The sequence below is a fragment of the Schizophyllum commune genome (genome assembly GCF_000143185.2).
Source record: "Schizophyllum commune H4-8 unplaced genomic scaffold SCHCOscaffold_2, whole genome shotgun sequence".
Lineage (NCBI taxonomy): Eukaryota > Fungi > Basidiomycota > Agaricomycetes > Agaricales > Schizophyllaceae > Schizophyllum > Schizophyllum commune.
This window is the reverse complement of record NW_026089539.1, coordinates 3,338,701-3,355,555: the sequence shown is the minus strand read 5'-3', so window position 1 is coordinate 3,355,555 and position 16,855 is coordinate 3,338,701. Positions and strand designations below refer to the sequence as shown.

The 16,855-nt window shown below is 58.4% G+C and overlaps 6 protein-coding genes across 6 annotated transcripts; 3 read left to right on the top strand and 3 right to left on the bottom strand.

Annotated features, from left to right (window-relative positions):
* Window positions 1-482: 482 nt before the first annotated feature.
* SCHCODRAFT_02487849 (uncharacterized protein) lies at window positions 483-1,437 on the bottom strand (the record flags this gene model as incomplete). The annotated part of the gene is made up of 2 exons (XM_050342884.1): window positions 483-595; window positions 651-1,437. 2 exons carry the CDS (start codon window positions 1,435-1,437, stop codon window positions 483-485), a joined length of 900 nt encoding a protein of 299 aa, XP_050202470.1.
* A 421-nt stretch (window positions 1,438-1,858) lies between these two features.
* On the bottom strand, window positions 1,859-5,511 carry SCHCODRAFT_02613063 (uncharacterized protein). The gene is made up of 3 exons (XM_050344578.1): window positions 5,405-5,511; window positions 3,949-5,355; window positions 1,859-3,898 (listed from the first exon to the last, which is right to left on the bottom strand). Exons 2-3 carry the CDS (start codon window positions 5,332-5,334, stop codon window positions 2,069-2,071), a joined length of 3,216 nt encoding a protein of 1,071 aa, XP_050202469.1. The 5' UTR covers window positions 5,335-5,355; window positions 5,405-5,511; the 3' UTR covers window positions 1,859-2,068.
* Window positions 5,512-5,612: 101 nt separating this feature from the next.
* Window positions 5,613-8,194, bottom strand: SCHCODRAFT_02567539 (isocitrate lyase and phosphorylmutase). The gene is made up of 12 exons (XM_003038382.2): window positions 7,677-8,194; window positions 7,457-7,624; window positions 7,357-7,408; window positions 7,259-7,306; window positions 6,896-7,208; window positions 6,695-6,844; window positions 6,468-6,639; window positions 6,358-6,413; window positions 6,266-6,308; window positions 6,160-6,215; window positions 6,002-6,107; window positions 5,613-5,952 (listed from the first exon to the last, which is right to left on the bottom strand). The coding sequence occupies exons 1-12, from the start codon at window positions 8,117-8,119 to the stop codon at window positions 5,853-5,855; spliced, it is 1,707 nt and encodes a 568-aa protein (XP_003038428.1). The 5' UTR covers window positions 8,120-8,194; the 3' UTR covers window positions 5,613-5,852.
* Window positions 8,195-8,334: 140 nt separating this feature from the next.
* On the top strand, window positions 8,335-11,569 carry SCHCODRAFT_01135989 (uncharacterized protein). Its single transcript, XM_050341089.1, has 10 exons — window positions 8,335-8,786; window positions 8,835-8,977; window positions 9,023-10,341; window positions 10,402-10,520; window positions 10,582-10,628; window positions 10,682-10,716; window positions 10,772-10,867; window positions 10,915-11,044; window positions 11,096-11,145; window positions 11,192-11,569. The coding sequence occupies exons 1-10, from the start codon at window positions 8,357-8,359 to the stop codon at window positions 11,415-11,417; spliced, it is 2,595 nt and encodes an 864-aa protein (XP_050202468.1). The 5' UTR covers window positions 8,335-8,356; the 3' UTR covers window positions 11,418-11,569.
* Window positions 11,570-11,639: 70 nt separating this feature from the next.
* Window positions 11,640-13,258, top strand: SCHCODRAFT_02172963 (uncharacterized protein). The gene is made up of 3 exons (XM_003037018.2): window positions 11,640-11,763; window positions 11,834-11,849; window positions 11,907-13,258. Exon 3 carries the CDS (start codon window positions 12,010-12,012, stop codon window positions 12,895-12,897), a length of 888 nt encoding a protein of 295 aa, XP_003037064.1. The 5' UTR covers window positions 11,640-11,763; window positions 11,834-11,849; window positions 11,907-12,009; the 3' UTR covers window positions 12,898-13,258.
* A 73-nt stretch (window positions 13,259-13,331) lies between these two features.
* SCHCODRAFT_02613050 (Coatomer, gamma subunit) lies at window positions 13,332-16,769 on the top strand. The gene is made up of 11 exons (XM_003037019.2): window positions 13,332-13,645; window positions 13,695-13,853; window positions 13,904-14,355; window positions 14,406-14,539; window positions 14,588-14,766; window positions 14,816-15,315; window positions 15,365-15,462; window positions 15,517-15,645; window positions 15,699-15,940; window positions 15,994-16,408; window positions 16,458-16,769. Exons 1-11 carry the CDS (start codon window positions 13,400-13,402, stop codon window positions 16,694-16,696), a joined length of 2,793 nt encoding a protein of 930 aa, XP_003037065.1. The 5' UTR covers window positions 13,332-13,399; the 3' UTR covers window positions 16,697-16,769.
* The last annotated feature ends 86 nt before the right edge of the window (window positions 16,770-16,855 follow it).

Genomic DNA, 16,855 nt, shown 5'->3' with positions numbered 1-16,855 from the left:
GGCGCGTCGCCGACTTCGAGCGATGCTTACCGCGAGTCGCGACGGAGAGCCCGCGCTGGAAATTGGGTTTGGGTGTGGTCGGAAGCGGGGGCTTCGCGGACCGCGATCGCGATGGAGACGGGTCGGGCTTCGACCGCGTGTCGGGAGGAGGCGAGGGTGCGCGAGGTGCGGGTTCGTGCGACTGAGGGTTGAGCTCCAGGGTCGGAGAGGGACTGAAGTCTATAAAAGACTCGCCGCTGAGGCGGTTGGCCTGCTGCGGACGCTCGACATCGGTGGTCATGGCTGGGCGGGCGATGGGAGAGTCGATCACGAGAGGTGAGTAGAGTGGGCCGTCGTCTGTGATCAGGAAGGAGGCGCGTCCTGCCGTAAAAGAGAAGGTGGGAGAAGGAAAGGCAGCCGGGGCGTCGCTGGAGAAGGAACCGGACGGCAGGTTGAGAGATGGCGACGACTTATGGAGACTGGCGTGGGAAAGTGGTGGTCGCCTAGCTACTCCGCCGGCTGTGGCGGTGATCTCCAGAATTTCGAATTGCCGGCCCTCCTCCTCGTCGGCTGACTCGGTACCTTTCGAGTGGTTCTCCCCCGAGAGCGCCTTGTACTGCTCTGGGAAAAACCTCAGTCTTTCCCGACGCAAGAGCGGCTAAGTAACTCACTGCAGTGACTGGTCCCGGTCCCCTTCAATTTCAGCAGCTTCCCCTTCAAACGCGCGCGTTCGCGTAATTTGAGAGGCGTCTGTATCGTCGTATTCAACCCTTGCACGGGCTCGCTCTCCGTTTTGCGATGGCCCGACTGGCGCCACGTACACGAACCTCCCGCGCCCGATCCTACGCGTCGTTTGGGGGCCAGTTTCTCTGGCAACGACGTTGTCGGTACGTGCGTTGGTGTCCTCGGAGTTGTGGGTGATGCGCGGGTCGCTATAGGGGATGCTCGTGCGCGAGATGGGGGGCGGGGAGTGGAAGGGCTGTCAGCGCGCGCTTCTACCGAACTATTTCCCGTCGATGCGCCGGCAAGCGAGGAAGAGGGCGAGGGCCGCGGTCTGCGCAGGCGCTTGAGATCTTCCAGCGACGGGGCAGGGTTGATGAATGGGTTGTTGTCGGATGTGCTCGATATCGAGGCAGCAGGAGAGCGGATGAAGGTGCGGATGGTGCTCTGTGCGGAGGGTGGCGACATCGTCAGCCACTGGCTCGTATCTTTATGATATGCCGGGCTGTTAGGCGCTGTCGCTGGTCTTCGCCTCCGCGGGGGTGGGGGTAGACTGGTGTGGATGACCTCTTCCACCAAAGAGACAGCACTCCATGGCGCACTTAGATCCCCCCCAGCAATCGGCACCTCGACCGTCGTGAGCTGCCGGATCCGCTCATCGTGCTCGAGCAGCGCATCTAGGTTGGGGGAGATGGCGAGCGAGGTAGGGGCGTCGCTGACAGCTATAGCCGTCGACATCGCGCGTCGCCTCAATTGCGGTATAGGATGGGATAGGAAAGGAAGATCTGCGGGGCTCGGCAGGTCCACGAACGTGCCCGCTGCGCTGGCGTCACGCTCGTCGTGATCGGCGTTGCCAGCAGCAAGGTCAAGAGGGGGGGCGCGGCAAAAGCACGGGATGCAACGGAAGGCAGGCGTTAATCCTAATAGAATGGATGTAATGCGCTCTTCTGCGGGCCGAGCGGCGAGAACGCGTCAGTAACGATTCATCGATACGCGTGTGCCTGCCGCAGATACACGACAGGATAAGCGCGCGCTTCGCCACACTGCCTCAATACACAACACTTGCCTTTTCCGGCCATAACAACCGGAATCAAAATTAAACCGTCACGCGCGCCCGCAATTGCCGCCGCGACTCCGCATGAATCGGGATGGCTGAGGCGGACGGTGGCGCACTGTCATTTGTGGCCCGACTGTCGCAATGGATGTCGACACTGACTTGGCGGACGTCTCCGTACACATCGCTCTCACCAGCAACACTGCAGGACAAAACAATAGTGGTTGCCTCGGAAAAGTCCAAAAAGATGCTAGAAGTACATACTTGCGCTGCAAAACGAGAGGAAATGGAAGTGTGCATGGTATGCGATATGTATCATGTATCAGACTGCGCCTCCGTCTCTTCCATATGCCTCGGTAGACCATCCTTCGCAGGCGACGACGGTGGCGAGCCAGCGGTATCCGATTTTGTGGCACCGCCAGCCGCGTCGCCGTCTTCATGCGAGTGCACCCGATCCTTGCTCGCGATCGTCTTCAGCACCGCCTGCGCCGACGTCCCGGGCGAGTCAGCAGCGAGCTGCGACGGCGACAGAGGAGGCCTCGACAGCGATATCGACGTCCGGTTCTTCCTCTCCGGCAACGGAGGCGGCGACAGCGCGCGCGGCGGTCTCCTTCCAGGCTCCCCACCGTGCTGGTCCGACGTCCATCGCCTCCCCGACCCCTCGCCCCGCTCCTCCGACTCAGACGCGCTCGTGTTGGGCTCGCGCTCCGAGTGCACGTCACCCGCCTGCGCGGGGGCAGACGGGTTTTTCCACAGCCTATACACGCTCTGTATCGCCGGCTTCAGCTTGTTCTCCTGCTGCGTCGGCGTCTGCGGCTCGGGCGCGACGTAGCCCATCGACTGGATCTCGCCCTTGTGTTTCGCGTGTATGCCCGGGATGCTCATCGTCATCGCGCGCGGCTGGACGTGAATGGGCGCGGGTGGGGGCGCCTCGTCCTCCGAGTCGACTGTGGGGCGTTTGACGGGCGTGCCATGCGGGGAGACGCTCTTGCCGGCTGCGTTACTGGAAGAGGCATGGGAGCCGACGGAGGTGTTAGATGTAGTTCGGGCGAGGCCGCTGCCGCTCGCCTCGGCACTTGACGACAGCCTCTCCGAAAGTGGCGCGCGTTGCGGGATTGTAATGGGTGCAGAGCCGCCCGGTGTGGAGTCGTATCGGTCCCTCCTCCCTGCCACAGCCGCTCGAACATCCGCATAGCTATTCCTCTTACTCCCTGAGGGTATGCTCTCCGTTCGCAACCTCTCCGTAACCTGCCCTGGATCCGGAACCTCCTCGCTGTGCGCAGAGGTCGAGCTCGAGCTGATGGAGTCTTTCCTCCGCGACGCTGCCCACTTCACGCCCCAGGTCCGAACCGTCTGCATCGTCTCCTTCGCCGTAAGGCTTAATGACTCCTTGTTGCCCGCGCGCGACTTCAGTGTCGACAGGAAGGTCGAGGGACTGGGCGGTGGTTGGGGTGCATCGCTGCGCGGTGTAGGAATGTCCTGGTCCGACGCTGTCGCGGGCGTCTCGACCAGGTCGGGAGCATTGTTGCTGTGGGAAGAGGTAGACCGGCCACTAGGAGCAGGCGAGGGTCTCCGAATAGTCTGCTGCGAGTCCTTCCCGACGACCGAGGACCTGTCGGCAGAAAGCGACGCTTGTCTATCGGGAGTAGACTGAGAACGAGTGGACCCACTCCCAACCTCCGCTGGTCGACCCCGGTCGGTAGTTTCCTCTTCGGGCTCCTCCGGAACCGCATCGCTCGTTATGAGAGTAGGGATAGGTTCAGACGGCGCGCGGGCCCCAGCGAACCAGGTCTTCCGGCGGTCTGCTTTCGCCTCCTGCACCGTAGCGGACGGGCGTAAGGGCTCAGCCTTAGGCGGAGACGCCGACGTGGCGGTTTCAGACGTTGTTGTTATAGCGTCTGTGCTGAATGTCTGCTGCATCGGAGGGGCTGACGCAGGAGGGGCCGAGACAGGCGGGAGGCGGTCGTCTGAGGTGTCGATAGTAGGCGATTCGTCTTTCGGCAATGCGGTGGCAGGGTCGGAGGGCGCTGGTTGCCTCTTGAGTGTGCGAACCGCGTCTTCCCAGATCCCACCTCGGTGGAAGAAGGGCAGGCTGTCGAAGTAGGCGATGTCGTCCATGTTCGGCATGACTACCGATTCCTCGATCTGAGCACATATTTAGAACCGAATCTCGTAGTCGAGGGAGGGTTACTTACAATCTCCTTCAGCCGCGACTCGATCTGGCTCAAAATCATGGTCCAGGTGATTTGCCGGTCACTCACGATGGGCTCGACTTCGAGCACCATGCGAGGCGACTTAGTGAAGGCGTACCAGATGCGATTGGACGGTGGTCGCTTGACCTTGACCAGCATGTTGCCCTCAAGTTCCTTCAGCACAGCCGCAAGCATGAGCTTGACGGTGTAAGACCGGAAAGTCCCGATGTTGATTGTCGCAGTCGCCTCTACCGTTATTCTGACTTCGCCCTTGAACTGCAGGTGAACTTCCATAGACGCATCGCCCTCCCTCGTGAGCTCCTTCAACATCGGCTTGCTGAACATGGGCGGCCGATTGCCAACGGAGACCTCGGTCACGACGACGTCTGTGAGGAAACCTGGTCGCTTGACCTTGGAGAGCTTCTTCATCAGGCGACCGATGAGATAGTCCTCGAGAGTGCGCGTGCGGTAGTAGCTGAAGAATATGCGACCGATAAGAGCATTGAACCAGCGCATCGGAATGACATCTGGCTGCGCGTCGAGGGTGTCGACGAGGCGTTGCATGTCCGCGGGATCGTAGATGGGGCGTAGTGGGGAGAGGATGTTGGTTTGGGCAGGGTGGTCGGAGGCGTGCACGAGGGCGAGGTACCAGTCCTCCATTTCGACGTTGGAGCGGACGAAGATGAACCAAGGTGTGGATGGGTCGAGTGCTTCTTGCCGTGCGGCCTCCTTTGCTTGCTCTTCAGCCTCTAGGCGCTCGCGCTCCTTCTCATTCTTGCTGCTGGTGTCAGAGTCGGGGAGCTTCTCGTCGATGTTCTCCTTCTCCAGTGTCATTTGTCTTGCGAGACTGGGCATCCCCTCCTGTTGCGGTTTCGGCTTGAGGCAGATGGCGTTGCGCTTCGCAAACAGCTCGCCATCTAGTTGTCGCTCCGGGTAGACGACTACCTCATGACCACCGAGCTCGATCGCCGCCTCGCAGTCGTTCATCGTCTCGTCCTCGTATAGGTAAAGCACCTTCCCCTTCAGTGCGACATACCACATATCCTTCGGGCGCGACTTCTTGGGGTCCTTCGAATGGGAGTCGATGAACGTGCGCATGAGCGTCATGTAGCCCGCATCCTCGCCCGTCTCCTCGAAGGTGCGCCGCACGGTGAGCCACCCCTTCCGCGTCCGGGGCGCATCGTTCACCTCGAGTGGTTCATCAGCGGCGGCTGCAGCGACGTCATCGGGGTCGTGCTTCTCGAGGGAGTCCCTGCGCTTCTTCTGGGCGTCGAGGTCGCCTACGGGGACGGAGGTATAGACAGTGATGAATATGGCGGCGAGAACGAGGAGAGGAAGGAATGTGAGTCCGCCGAGCACGTAGGCGTAGACGATGGCTCTGATGGTCATTCTCCGGTTGAACGGATGGCGCTGACAAAGACGTGAGCAGAACAGTTAAGGCGCTGTGATTGCGGCGCACCGGTACAAGACCACGAAGGTCAGACTAGATGTTGTGGTCACCGGTCAAGGGGCGTCACCAGCTCCGAACAGCGCAAGTGGCAAAGCATGCGGGCATGGTCTCGGACACGTGTGGACACGACACCGGCAACCCGGGCCGAAAATAAGCGCCCAAGCGCGGTCTTGCGTCGCGATTCGTCACACTGCAGGTCACCCATCTTTTCAGTGATCCCTCTGGTCTTTGGCTCTAACGATGCTGAATAACTAGGGATGTGCGCATTCGAGAGTTTTGCTATTACATGGCAGCTGCCACCGTGAGGTCAATACGAGACGTAGAGTTGTGACCAGTGCCTGCAATTGGTGGCACCCAGCCAGCCAGACAGCACCTCCGACTTGCGCACGGTGATAGATGTACATTTCATTGTGAACAGATATGTTCACAGCAGGCTATCGAAAAGCATCCATTTGCCCTAGAAGGAGTGCTCCGTCGAGTCCTTGCCAATCGCCGAGGAGCTCGACGACCCTGAGGACACCGTCTGCAGGATGCCGTCGATGTAGTTGGCGCCGCTCCTGGAGAAAGTGAGCATCTGAAATAGCGCTTGCAGAAGATGATACTGACCACTTCTGGTGTGTCAAGACGTCACAGCCAATCTCCTTCTCCTTGCGCTGGATTAAGTTGACATACGCCAGCATCCCCTCGTCCTTGAATCGCTTCGAGAGCTCGGCTGAAGAAAATAGTTAGATTAGGATAGTCTGGGCGCATAGTCGGATATCTACCCGTCGTCACAGCGTTGCTGTGTAGGCCAGCCAGGGAGATGAGCTGCAGAACGAAGCTAGATCCTCAATCAGTAATTGTCAAACAAATGGTTGGCATTGACCTCACCCTTCCTTCGCGAGATCCCAAACGAAGCTCTTCAACTGCTCCTCTGCGCCAAATCGTCAACGGCTCATTAAACAGGCCTCCGTCCAACGTACCGGTAAATCCATGCCCCGCCCAATTGAAGCTCGGGCTCAAGTTATACACGAGCCACCTATCGTGATCGTCAGCTCCGCCGCGTCGAGAAGGAGCAGCCTAAAGCACTTACTTCCCCGGATGCGCCGCGCGAATCCGCCTCGCAAAGGACCGCGCTTGCTCTAGGTCCGGCTTCTTCGTCTCCAGCCAGATCATGTCTGCGTACGGCGCAAACTGGATGGAACGGCGAATGGCAGGCTCGATGCCACCGCGGAAGTGATGGTACCCTTCGCGGGTGCGAGGGGCTGGAATGCAAGAGAGTGAGTTAGTGAGTGGAAGTGCTGATGAGGGAGAACTGACCATCCCAGTCAAAGAAGACGGGCTTGCCAAGGATGTCGGCGGCAATGTCGCGCGCAACGGTGTTGGACTTGCCAGCAGACGAGGTCTTAAACACCTCGAGAGCACTGGCCTTGTCGGAAATATCTGACGCCGCGATGGCCTTCTCAACAGCTATATTATCCGTCAGCAATGATTACCTACTGAATCCTTCCATCCACTTACCCTCCCCGAAAGTGCACAGCTCATGCTCAAGCATCCAGGCGCTCTCTACATCGTTGATCTCCGGTCCGCTCGCGCCCCTCAGCTCCGCCTCCGCAATCGCCTCCGCCAGCGGGAGCCCAGGCTTCGTCGTGCCCAGGATGAACTCGTGGTCCGTCGCGTCAACAGTAGACGAGATGAGGGTCGCGCTCTCGGAGTCAGTGCGCGCGATGGTGAGCATGGTGGACTTGAGGAGATCGAGCTGGAAGCGGGCAGAGACGAGCCGAGAGGTGTGAGTGGAAGTAGGGACGAGGACTTTGCCGGCAAGATGGCCACACTAGAAGAACCGTCGTGAATGGGGGTCGTACAGATGATGAAAGTCTTTACCTTCTTGCCGCCGTGTAGTTGATCTTCGAAATGGACCGCGGACGCTCCCTGAATATTTGGGTGAGTGAATGATCTCGTTACTGCTGGACCGAACGTACAGATTCTGCGAACAGCTTTGTGAGCTTCATGACGGCGGACAGGCCTCCATGCCTGTAAGCACGTTAGCAATGTGATAAGGTATACATTGAGTTGCCTTACCCTGTGTCCGCGTCCGCGATGATGGGGCGAAGGTAGTCGATGTACTTCATTTTTGACCTCTGCTCGAGCGTCGCGGACATCCGCGCATCGAAGTGCTTGCGGTCATGCAGCTGTTGGGCCCTGAAGATCCTATGCACCTGGTTGGGCACTGTAGTATATGGGTAGTCCCTGCATGCTCAATCAGATCGTCAAGACCTCACGATCAATCGAAGGAACGCACCCAAAGTCCGGGCCCACTTCATTGTTCCCCGTGGTCAGCAAGCTGCTGCAGGCCCACCCCGAGATGTACACCACTTCCTGGTTGGCAGCCATCTGAGTCATCTGCACCGGGTCTACCGCGCCCATCGTGTGCACAGGTCGCCCTTCGTTAGCAGCCTCGGAGAGCAGGGCATGCAGCTTGTCCGCGAGGAGCGTGCCAGGCAGCGTCGTTGCAGGGAGCAAGCCCTGCTTCTTGGCCACGTCAACGGGCGTGTATGTTCTCTTGATCCCCTTGAATCGCGGCGAGCTGAAGAACTCTGATATTTCCTGCGTCCTGCTTTCCAGCAGTGCACTCTCCTCGTCCGCTGATGGAGGGCGTAGAGGGAGCGTCGACATGGTGCGGCCACGAAGGAAGGAGCTCGTCGCGCCGCGCTGAAGGGGCAGTCTCGAGAGTACGAACCTCATCCCGTATCGTACCGGCGAAGATGGTGGTGTGAATGAAGAGGTCCGTGTACGGTCGCACAGCGGGGTCCCGCGTCAATGATCACCTTCCCCGCACTCCGGTGAACCGGCCCAGTTGACCGGAGGCCTCGCGTGGCCACTATCAATGCCTCCGCTCCGTCCGGCCGCTGCCTTTGTCGTCCGCAACGTTGACGCGCGGCCAGATAACTTGCCTTTTTGCCATCTTCACTACCTTGCAACATGGCGGGGAAACGACCTATGCTGCACACAAGTCCGCGCAAGACTCGAGCAACCCAAGTAGAAGTGATCGACCTCTGCAGCGATTCTGAGGACGAAAATGCGGCACCTCCAGCGAAGCGGGCACGTCTCGAAAGCCCTGTCGTCGTCGAGGAGTTCGTACAAGGAAGCTCGAGGGGGAATGCTGCCTGCGCGCCGACGTACATTGGATCAGATGAGGAACTGGCTCGACGGTTGGCCGCGGAGTGGGGCGAGATAGAGGTTGAGGGGAATGACCTTGAAATGACCCCATCTCAACAAACTCGATTCGACTCGGACGAGGAACTAGCGCGTCGTCTGGCCGCGGAAGAGCTGAGCAATATATATGCAGCACCGCAGGATATTGATGCCACAGTGGACGCGGATGTTGGTACTTCGTCACGACCCCCTCGAGGTGTTTTTGAATGACGCTGTATATGTCAATTTTCTGACTCGTCCTCAGTAGAGACCAAGGAAAAGGACGTGCAGAGGACGGTTGGTGACACGGACGATCCGGAAGAAGCATTGCGAGTCTTTGCAGATACATTCACTCTTGCAAGGCCTTGCAGTCAGTGCGGAAAGGATGTCCCTTCGCCCCGCGGCCATGTGCGTATGTTATAGACCCAATAACGCGCACGCTCATGGTTTCAGCAGGTTGTTCTCAATGGAGATGCCAATCTGCCCCCAAGCCTCGGGTTGCTGCTACACGCCCCCTGTTCGTCATGCACCGCAAATCACTGCCGGGGTTGCTTCACGACAGTAAAATGTCCGAAGAATTGCAAGGGACCAGCAAAGTCGACGACCTGCACCGTCCATGTATGCTGCCCGGACGTCCGCGTCATAGCGCTGTTCGAAGCTTTGGGTAGCTTCGACCGTCAAATACTCAACGAGCGAAGTGCAGCAGAGGCCAGGGCAGCCGAGGCATCGAAAGGCAAGGGCAAACACGTGGGCTCAGTTGGTCCTGGAGGTACTGGCTACGGCACGGGTTCGCGCGGTGGCTACGACAGCTACATGTCCTACGGCTTGCTCTCTACCCGCTACAGTCGATACAACGCCCCGCAACCGCAGCGCCAAGAAAACAGGAATCAGGCCCTCGCAAAGCATTGGGACACCCTTACCGTCCGCGCCTTTCAAATCATCACGGACCTCCTTCCTGCGCCTTACTCCGCGGAACCTGCAGTATATGATATGCTCCCTCACGCAGCCACCGGCCATCTCATCGTTCTGTCCCTGCTTCCGGACGTACTAGCGTCTCTGCTGCGGAACGACTCTGTCACGGACTGGATTTCTCGCGTCGAGACGTATCGCGCGCTTCTAGCACTGCTCAAGCGTCTAGCGGACAGCGAACTCACAGCGCGCGTGCTAGTAGGGTCTCGCCGGGAGATGCGACTGAGCTGCGGGATAGAGCTATGGATGTGGAAGGACGGTGAGCTATTATGGGAGAAGAACGGCGACGACTTCTCGATGCTGCCGCCTCTATACGAGCATTTCAAGAAGCTCGCCAAGCAATGCTCCGCGTTCTCGACGGCGGTACAGCAGAAGAACGAGGAGCTGGACGACGACACCATCGCAGCTGTATCGTTGTGCGGCGACATCATGGCAGCGAAGGACGACGTCGATCGTGTTATGAAGATGCTTGAAAACAGTGGCGCGATGGTGAAGGAGAAGGCATCAGCATCGAAAGGGAAGGCACCGGAGAATTCAAAGGACGCGGTCGAGCGCCGGTACATCGAGATATGCGAAAGATTGGCGTTCCGGCACATCCCCCTCGACGACGCCAGCCGGGGGATCAGCAGCCGTGAGGGACTCAACTACAGCAACTACAACTACAACCAGCAAGTCCAACAAACTCAGCGCTCCACCCGCCGGAGTGGCGACACCCTGCACATCGCCCGGGAGCAAGCCGCGCTGTCGACCAGCCTTCCCCCGGGTATCTTCGTGCGCGTCGACGAGACGCGGAACGATGTTATGTATGTGGCGCGATCCTCCGTATTCTGTATAGCTCTTCGGCTGACCCCTCTTCCCCACAGCAAAGCCATGATCGCTGGCCCGGACGGCACGCCGTACGCCGGTGGGCTGTATGAGTTTGACATCTTCTTGCCCCTTGAATATCCCAGGGCGCCCCCGCTGGTCCATCTTCGGACGACAGGTCAGTAGTCCCAAACATGGACTCTCGTTTTCTGGAACTTCCTCTGACACAAGGGGCGCAGGTGGCGGGAAGGTGAGGTTTAACCCGAACTTGTACGAGAGCGGGAAGGTGGGTGTTCGGGACTTTGCTTATGTTTGTTCTCCGTCTCACGGCATGTTTAGGTGTGCCTGTCCCTTTTGGGGACTTGGCCCGGTTCGTAAGTGACATATTCTCCCACCAGTCAAGCCCCCGTGCTTACGAAACTTCTGCAGGGCGGAAGAGCAATGGCAGCCGTACAAGTCAACCCTCTTGCAAGTCTTTATCAGCATACAGAGCATGATCCTCATCGATGTACCCTACTTCAACGAGTGCGTCCAATGTTGGCTGGCACGCCGTCTTTCTCACAATCTCTTAGACCAGGAATGGGTGCCGCCAACCCTCGCAATCAGCGGAGCATCATGTATAATCGCAACGTCAACGTCGAGAACACGCGCCTGGCGATTGTCGGCTGGATGAAGAACGAACATCGATATGGAATATGGCGGGTGAGCTCTCCACTCTTTCTGATCATAATCTAGTCCCTCAAGGCGGTTTAGGATGTTATCAAGTCACACTTTCTGACCCGCAGGGACATCATCTATAAGCAGTACGTACGCTCATGCGCACACGTTGTACGCTAACTGGCTTTGCAGAATCAAGGAGTGGGCTGCCGCTGAGCCACGAATGAAAGCATACAGTCCCCAGTATTCGATGGACAGCCTCATGCTTGCGTATCCGTACCCCACCTACTCTTACTCAGGGCACAGGCGGCAAGCGAATGAGGTGCGCCAGGGTGGGCTCAATCTGGTCGCCGAGTTTGAACGAGCGGTGGGAGATCTGACATCTTGGGAGACCGACCAAGATGGTGATGATGACTGAGAGTCTTCCCCGTTCGGCGCACCTGCTCGCTTCTCTCGCGCCACCACATCTCTCCATCTCCTGGTCAGATCCCCGTGCAGGCTTGCTCCCACCTACCGAACAACAGACCTACCTTTACATAACGGCCCAATGATCATGCTTGTCCTTGTCCATCTTCGCGCGCTGACATTCTTCGAGGCAGTCAGGCGCGTATGTTCGATTCAAATAAGCTCCTGGGCAACACATTGCGTAGCGCGCTCTGTTATGCCCCGCATGTCATGCATGCGAAGGGCTACCGGCGGATAGAAGAGCAAGCGGCTACGAGCATGCTCGGTTCAGCGTGTACGGGACGCGCAAACGCCGAGCGGTACGTCCGAGTGAATATCGCTGGCCGATTGTCAATCTTGAATAGACTTCGCACCATTCCTTTTCTGCAGCCTACAGGCCCCGTCCGTTAGCCTGCCATGCCTTCTCTTCCGTGCTGAATTGATCAATGCCAACACCACGCAGGAAGCTTTGTCTATGCCGCGATCCCGGCGCTGCGAGGCGTACAGGGTATAAAGGGCGGAGGCGGCGGGACGGCTGGGCATATTGCTGCTCAACACCCTTCGACATGTCCTCCGCCATGATCGCCACCTCGTCGTCCGCGCTCGCATACGCGACACTCGCAGAGCTCTCCACGGAGATGCAGACCTTCGACGCCATCCTCGATAACACAGGCGCTTACCACACTTCACCTCCATCTCATCCAGCACTCCCAGTCGAGATCATGCTGCTCATTCGGGAGGAACTCCAGTCGTCGCTCGTGTACCGAGCTGCCGACGACGCCGTCCGAGCACTCGACACCTACGAAGCAGCCGTACGGCGGTCGCTCTGCGGCGATTGCCTGGCGTACAATCAAGACGTATTCGGCGACGACATCTGGCGGTGGAGGTGGTCGGGCCCGTGCGCGTGCAGGGCGGACCGAAGGAGGCGCCACACTCACCGCGAAACGCGGCCATTCCGCACCCTCGGGGACTGGCTCGAACACCACCTGTCCTCCCGCACTCCCGCGTCATCCATCCGCGAAGCCATGTCACTTGTCCTGGGAAGGCACGGCTGCCAGTCGTCTGCTCTGCTCCCCTCAGCCGCCTCCAGCGTAGGCACGCTCCCGGAGACATTCGTGATTACGGCTTCGCCGTCAGCTGTCGCGCGCTGCCAAGGCAGGATCGGCGAAGACACAGAGTGGTGCAGCGAGATCGTGCTGCGGAAGGCGAGAAGGGATCTCGGGCTGGCCGTTGCGGCGAGCTTGGACTTTGCATTGCAGAAGAAGATCGACGCGCCAGGAAACCCGATGACGAAGGAGCCTGTTCGACAACACTCCACGATTCTCCCTTCGTACGCGCTCAGTGCGGTGGCCGGCGGTTGCGCCGCCGTACTGACGCTACCCATCGTATCCATTGCATTCGTGGTGCTTGTGACATGTCACTACGTGCGCCCGTCTGGCGTTCGGGTATTCTGATGGATCAACATGGGTGTGGAGGTCCGTGTACGGTCGTTGGTGGCAGGAAAGGATACCAGGTTTCCGATGGAATTTCCACATAGGATAGGACAGAACCCAAAGGATACGGAATACTGTACGCACACGAGAATGTCACAAACGATGCATTCGTTCCATCGAACCGTGTAGTGAGGTCAATAGGCCAGCAGGGCTCTTCCCCTTCCGCGCAAGTCAGCCTGGTAGTAGCGACATGGCGCTCGTGTAACCATAGGTGACGGTCTGAGCCTATAAAAAACGCTTATGAGAGCACATACGAAGGACTTGGATACCCTCAGAGACGGCAGCTGCGTCCATTCATTCGAGATTTTGCGATGACGGCGAGCGCGAAAAGACGAAGTGATTTGTGGCGTCGCGATTTGGTCGTGTCGGTAAACACAAGTCAACTAACCGTCCACGTCGTCCCCGTCGTCCGCGACAAGCCCGCCTGCAGATATCCCCGGCCCCGCGACGGTCGCAATCCACCATGGCCTCCTTTGCGGTGTCCTTCACCTCCAAGAAGGAGGACGAAAGCGGGCTGAGCTCGTACTACAATAATAAGACGACCATCATCCAGGAAGCACGCGTCTTCAACGAATCTCCCATCAGCCCTCGCAAATGCAGAGCCCTCCTCACGCGCCTTGTCTATCTGCTCTACGTTGGGGAAACGTTTGGTAATGAGGAGGCTACGAACCTGTTCTTCGGGACGACGAAGCTGTTCCAGAACAAGGATGTGCGTATATGGATCTATGCAGATGGAAGTTATCTCATGAAGACTGTAGAGCGCGTTGAGACAGGCGGTCTACCTGGCAATCAAGGAGCTTGCTCCCTACGCGAATGATGTTATCATGGTCACCAGCAGTATCATGAAGGACATGTCCGCGCCAGCGGACGTCATCTACCGGCCCAATTCCATCCGCGCGCTCTGCCACATCATCGACGTGAGCGTGTACCTCCTCCCTTATGCTCATGTCCACTGAACATCCTGAAGCCATCCATGGCACAAGGTGTTGAGCGTTTCTTCAAAGCGCACATCGTCGATCGCAACCCCGCCATCTCGTCTGCCGCCCTCGTCTCCGCGTACCACCTCTACCCCCACGCCAAAGATGCGGTCAAGCGCTGGGTAAATGAAGCTCAAGAGGCTGTTAATGCCAAGTCCTCATCTAGCTTCTTTGGGTCTTCGTCTGGTGGCGGCTACCTCGGTTTTGGCGGCTCGTCAAGCGCGCAGCAAGGCCAGCAGCCGATCCAATCGACCAGCTACTCGCAGCAATACCACGCGCTCGGTCTTCTGTACCTCATCAGGCAACAAGATAGGATGGCAGTCACGAAGATGATCCAGCAGCTTGGTGGCGGCAAGTCTGGTGCTGGCACGACGCTCAAGAACCCGATGGCTCTCTGTATGCTGATTCGCTACGCGGCGAAGGTCATGGAGGAAGATCCCAAGTGCGTACTGACGCATTCGGAAGCCAACTGCATTTTGACAGCGTATCTAGTGTACAGCGCCAGATGTTCGATCTTCTGGAAGGCTGGCTTCGTCACAAGAGCGACATGGTCAACTTCGAGGCTGCCAGGGCAATCTGTGAGATGAAGAATGTCACCGCCGCACAACTCACGCGATCCATCTCCGGTACGTCCCCTCTGTGCGCGCCATTTTTGTGCTGACAGGAATTCACAGTCCTCCAACTGTTCCTCTCCTCCCCCAAGCCTGTCCTGAAATTCGCTGCTACTCGCACACTCGCTGCTTTGGCACTAACGCACCCAGCGAGCATCGCGACTTGCAATGTTGACCTCGAGGGCCTCATCGCTGATTCTAACCGCTCTGTCGCTACCTACGCCATCACGACCCTGCTCAAGGTATATGCGCTGCATCTTGCCCTCATCAGTCGAGCTAACCCTCTCGTAGACCGGCAACGAAGCCTCTGTCGACCGCCTCATCAAGCAGATCACCAACTTCATGACGGAGATCAGCGACGAGTTCAAGGTCATCATCGTCGACGCCATTCGCTCGCTCTGCCTCAAGTTCCCCGCCAAGCACGCGTCTATGCTCTCCTTCCTCTCCGGCGTCCTCCGCGACGAGGGCGGCTACGACTTCAAGCGCGCGGTCGTCGAGGCGATCTTCGACATGATCAAGTTCATCGGCGACTGTAAGGAGCAAGCGCTGTCCCACCTCTGCGAATTCATTGAGGACTGCGAGTTCACGAAGCTGTCTGTCCGGATATTGCACCTGCTGGGCATGGAGGGCCCGAAGTCACCGCAGCCGTCGAAGTACATCCGCTTCATCTACAACCGGGTGGTGCTAGAGAACGCGACGGTGCGGGCGGCGGCGGTGGCGAGCTTGGCGAAGTTTGGTGTCAACGCGCCGGATACGAAGCTACAGAAGAGTATCGCGGTTTTGCTGAACCGGTATGTGGTTTGGCTTTTTGTATGGGTGATGGTCTCTAACGCATCGTAGGTGTTTGGACGATGTCGATGATGAAGTTCGGGACCGGGCCGCGTTGTACTTGAACACCTTCAAGGAGACCACGCTAGCGCAGGCCTACGTCAAAGAGGGTATGTTCGCTGTTTTTACTAATTTCTCATGTTTGACGCTGATTATGATTGCAGAATCTGTGTTCTCTTTGGCTGCATTGGAAACGAAGCTTGTTTCGTATGTCAAGAACCCGAGCGCGGAGCCTTTGGACTTGTCGTCTGTCCCGAAGATCAGTCGCAAGCAGGCCGCACAGGAAGCTGCTCGTGCGTATGCTCGGAGACATTATCGTGCACTCGATGCTCATCGGCTTTGGCAGGTCCGAGCACCCTCGAGACCATTGGCGTTCCGACGACGCAAAAGACATCTGCGACGCCGCCACCGCCTTCAGCAGCCGAGAAGCAGTCTGCATACGCTCAGCAATTGGCAGAGGTCCCGGAGATCGCGTCGTTCGGTCAGGTCTTGGGCAGCAGCTCGACGCCAGCACAGCTTACCGAAAGCGAGACGGAGTACCAGGTGACTTGTGTCAAGCACATCTTTGCGGAGAACATCGTCTTCCAGGTATGTTGTAGTCAACTTCTTCGAAGAGTACGACGAGCTAAACACCCGCGTAGTTCAACGTCTCGAACACCCTTCCGGATACACTGCTCGAGAATGTCTCCGTGGTCATGCAGCCGCAATCCGAAGACACTGGCCTCACCGAGAAGTTCTTCATCCCCATACCGACGTTGGACGCTGCAAAGTCACCCGGCGTCGTCTACGTCGCCTTCGCGCGCGACGACCCGGAGTCGTACGCCATGGGCTCCTTTGCTTGCACGCTCAAGTTCGTCAGCAAGGAGGTCGATCCGTCGACTGGGGAGCCGGAAGAGGAGGGCTACGAGGACGAGTATCAGGTGGAGGAGATTGAGCTGAGCGCGTCGGACTACATCGTGCCCAGCTATGCGACGTTTGGCTCGGAGTGGGATAGGTTGAAGGGCGCGCCCAGCGTGACGGAGACGTTTGCGTTGTCGGCGATGGAGAGCTTGAAAGGTACGCTCAGTCCTTATTCTCATAACTCATGCGCTTATCGCACTTGCAGCTGCCTGCGACTCCATCATCGAGATCCTCGGCATGGAACCCTTGGGTGGTACGGAAGTCCCGTCGTCACCGAGCGTACACACCTTGCAATTGTCGGGCTTGCTCATCGGCGGTGGTGGCAAGATTCTTGTGCGCTGCCGGATGACCTTCTCGCGCGGGTCGGGCGTCACGCTCGAGCTGGGCGTGCGCGCGGAAAAGCAGGAGGCGTGCGACCTTGTCCTCGCCGCTGTGGGTGCATAGTGCGCCGTATTACTTGTTGTGATTCTGTAGAGCGCGTATATTATGTTTGGGATGGATGCAAATATTTCTGCTATGTGCGTGGGCGAGGGCCACAGCGCCCAAGAAGAGCAGCAGAGCACCTCCGAGTCGGAGTGTCACGTCACGTTGTGCGAACTGCAA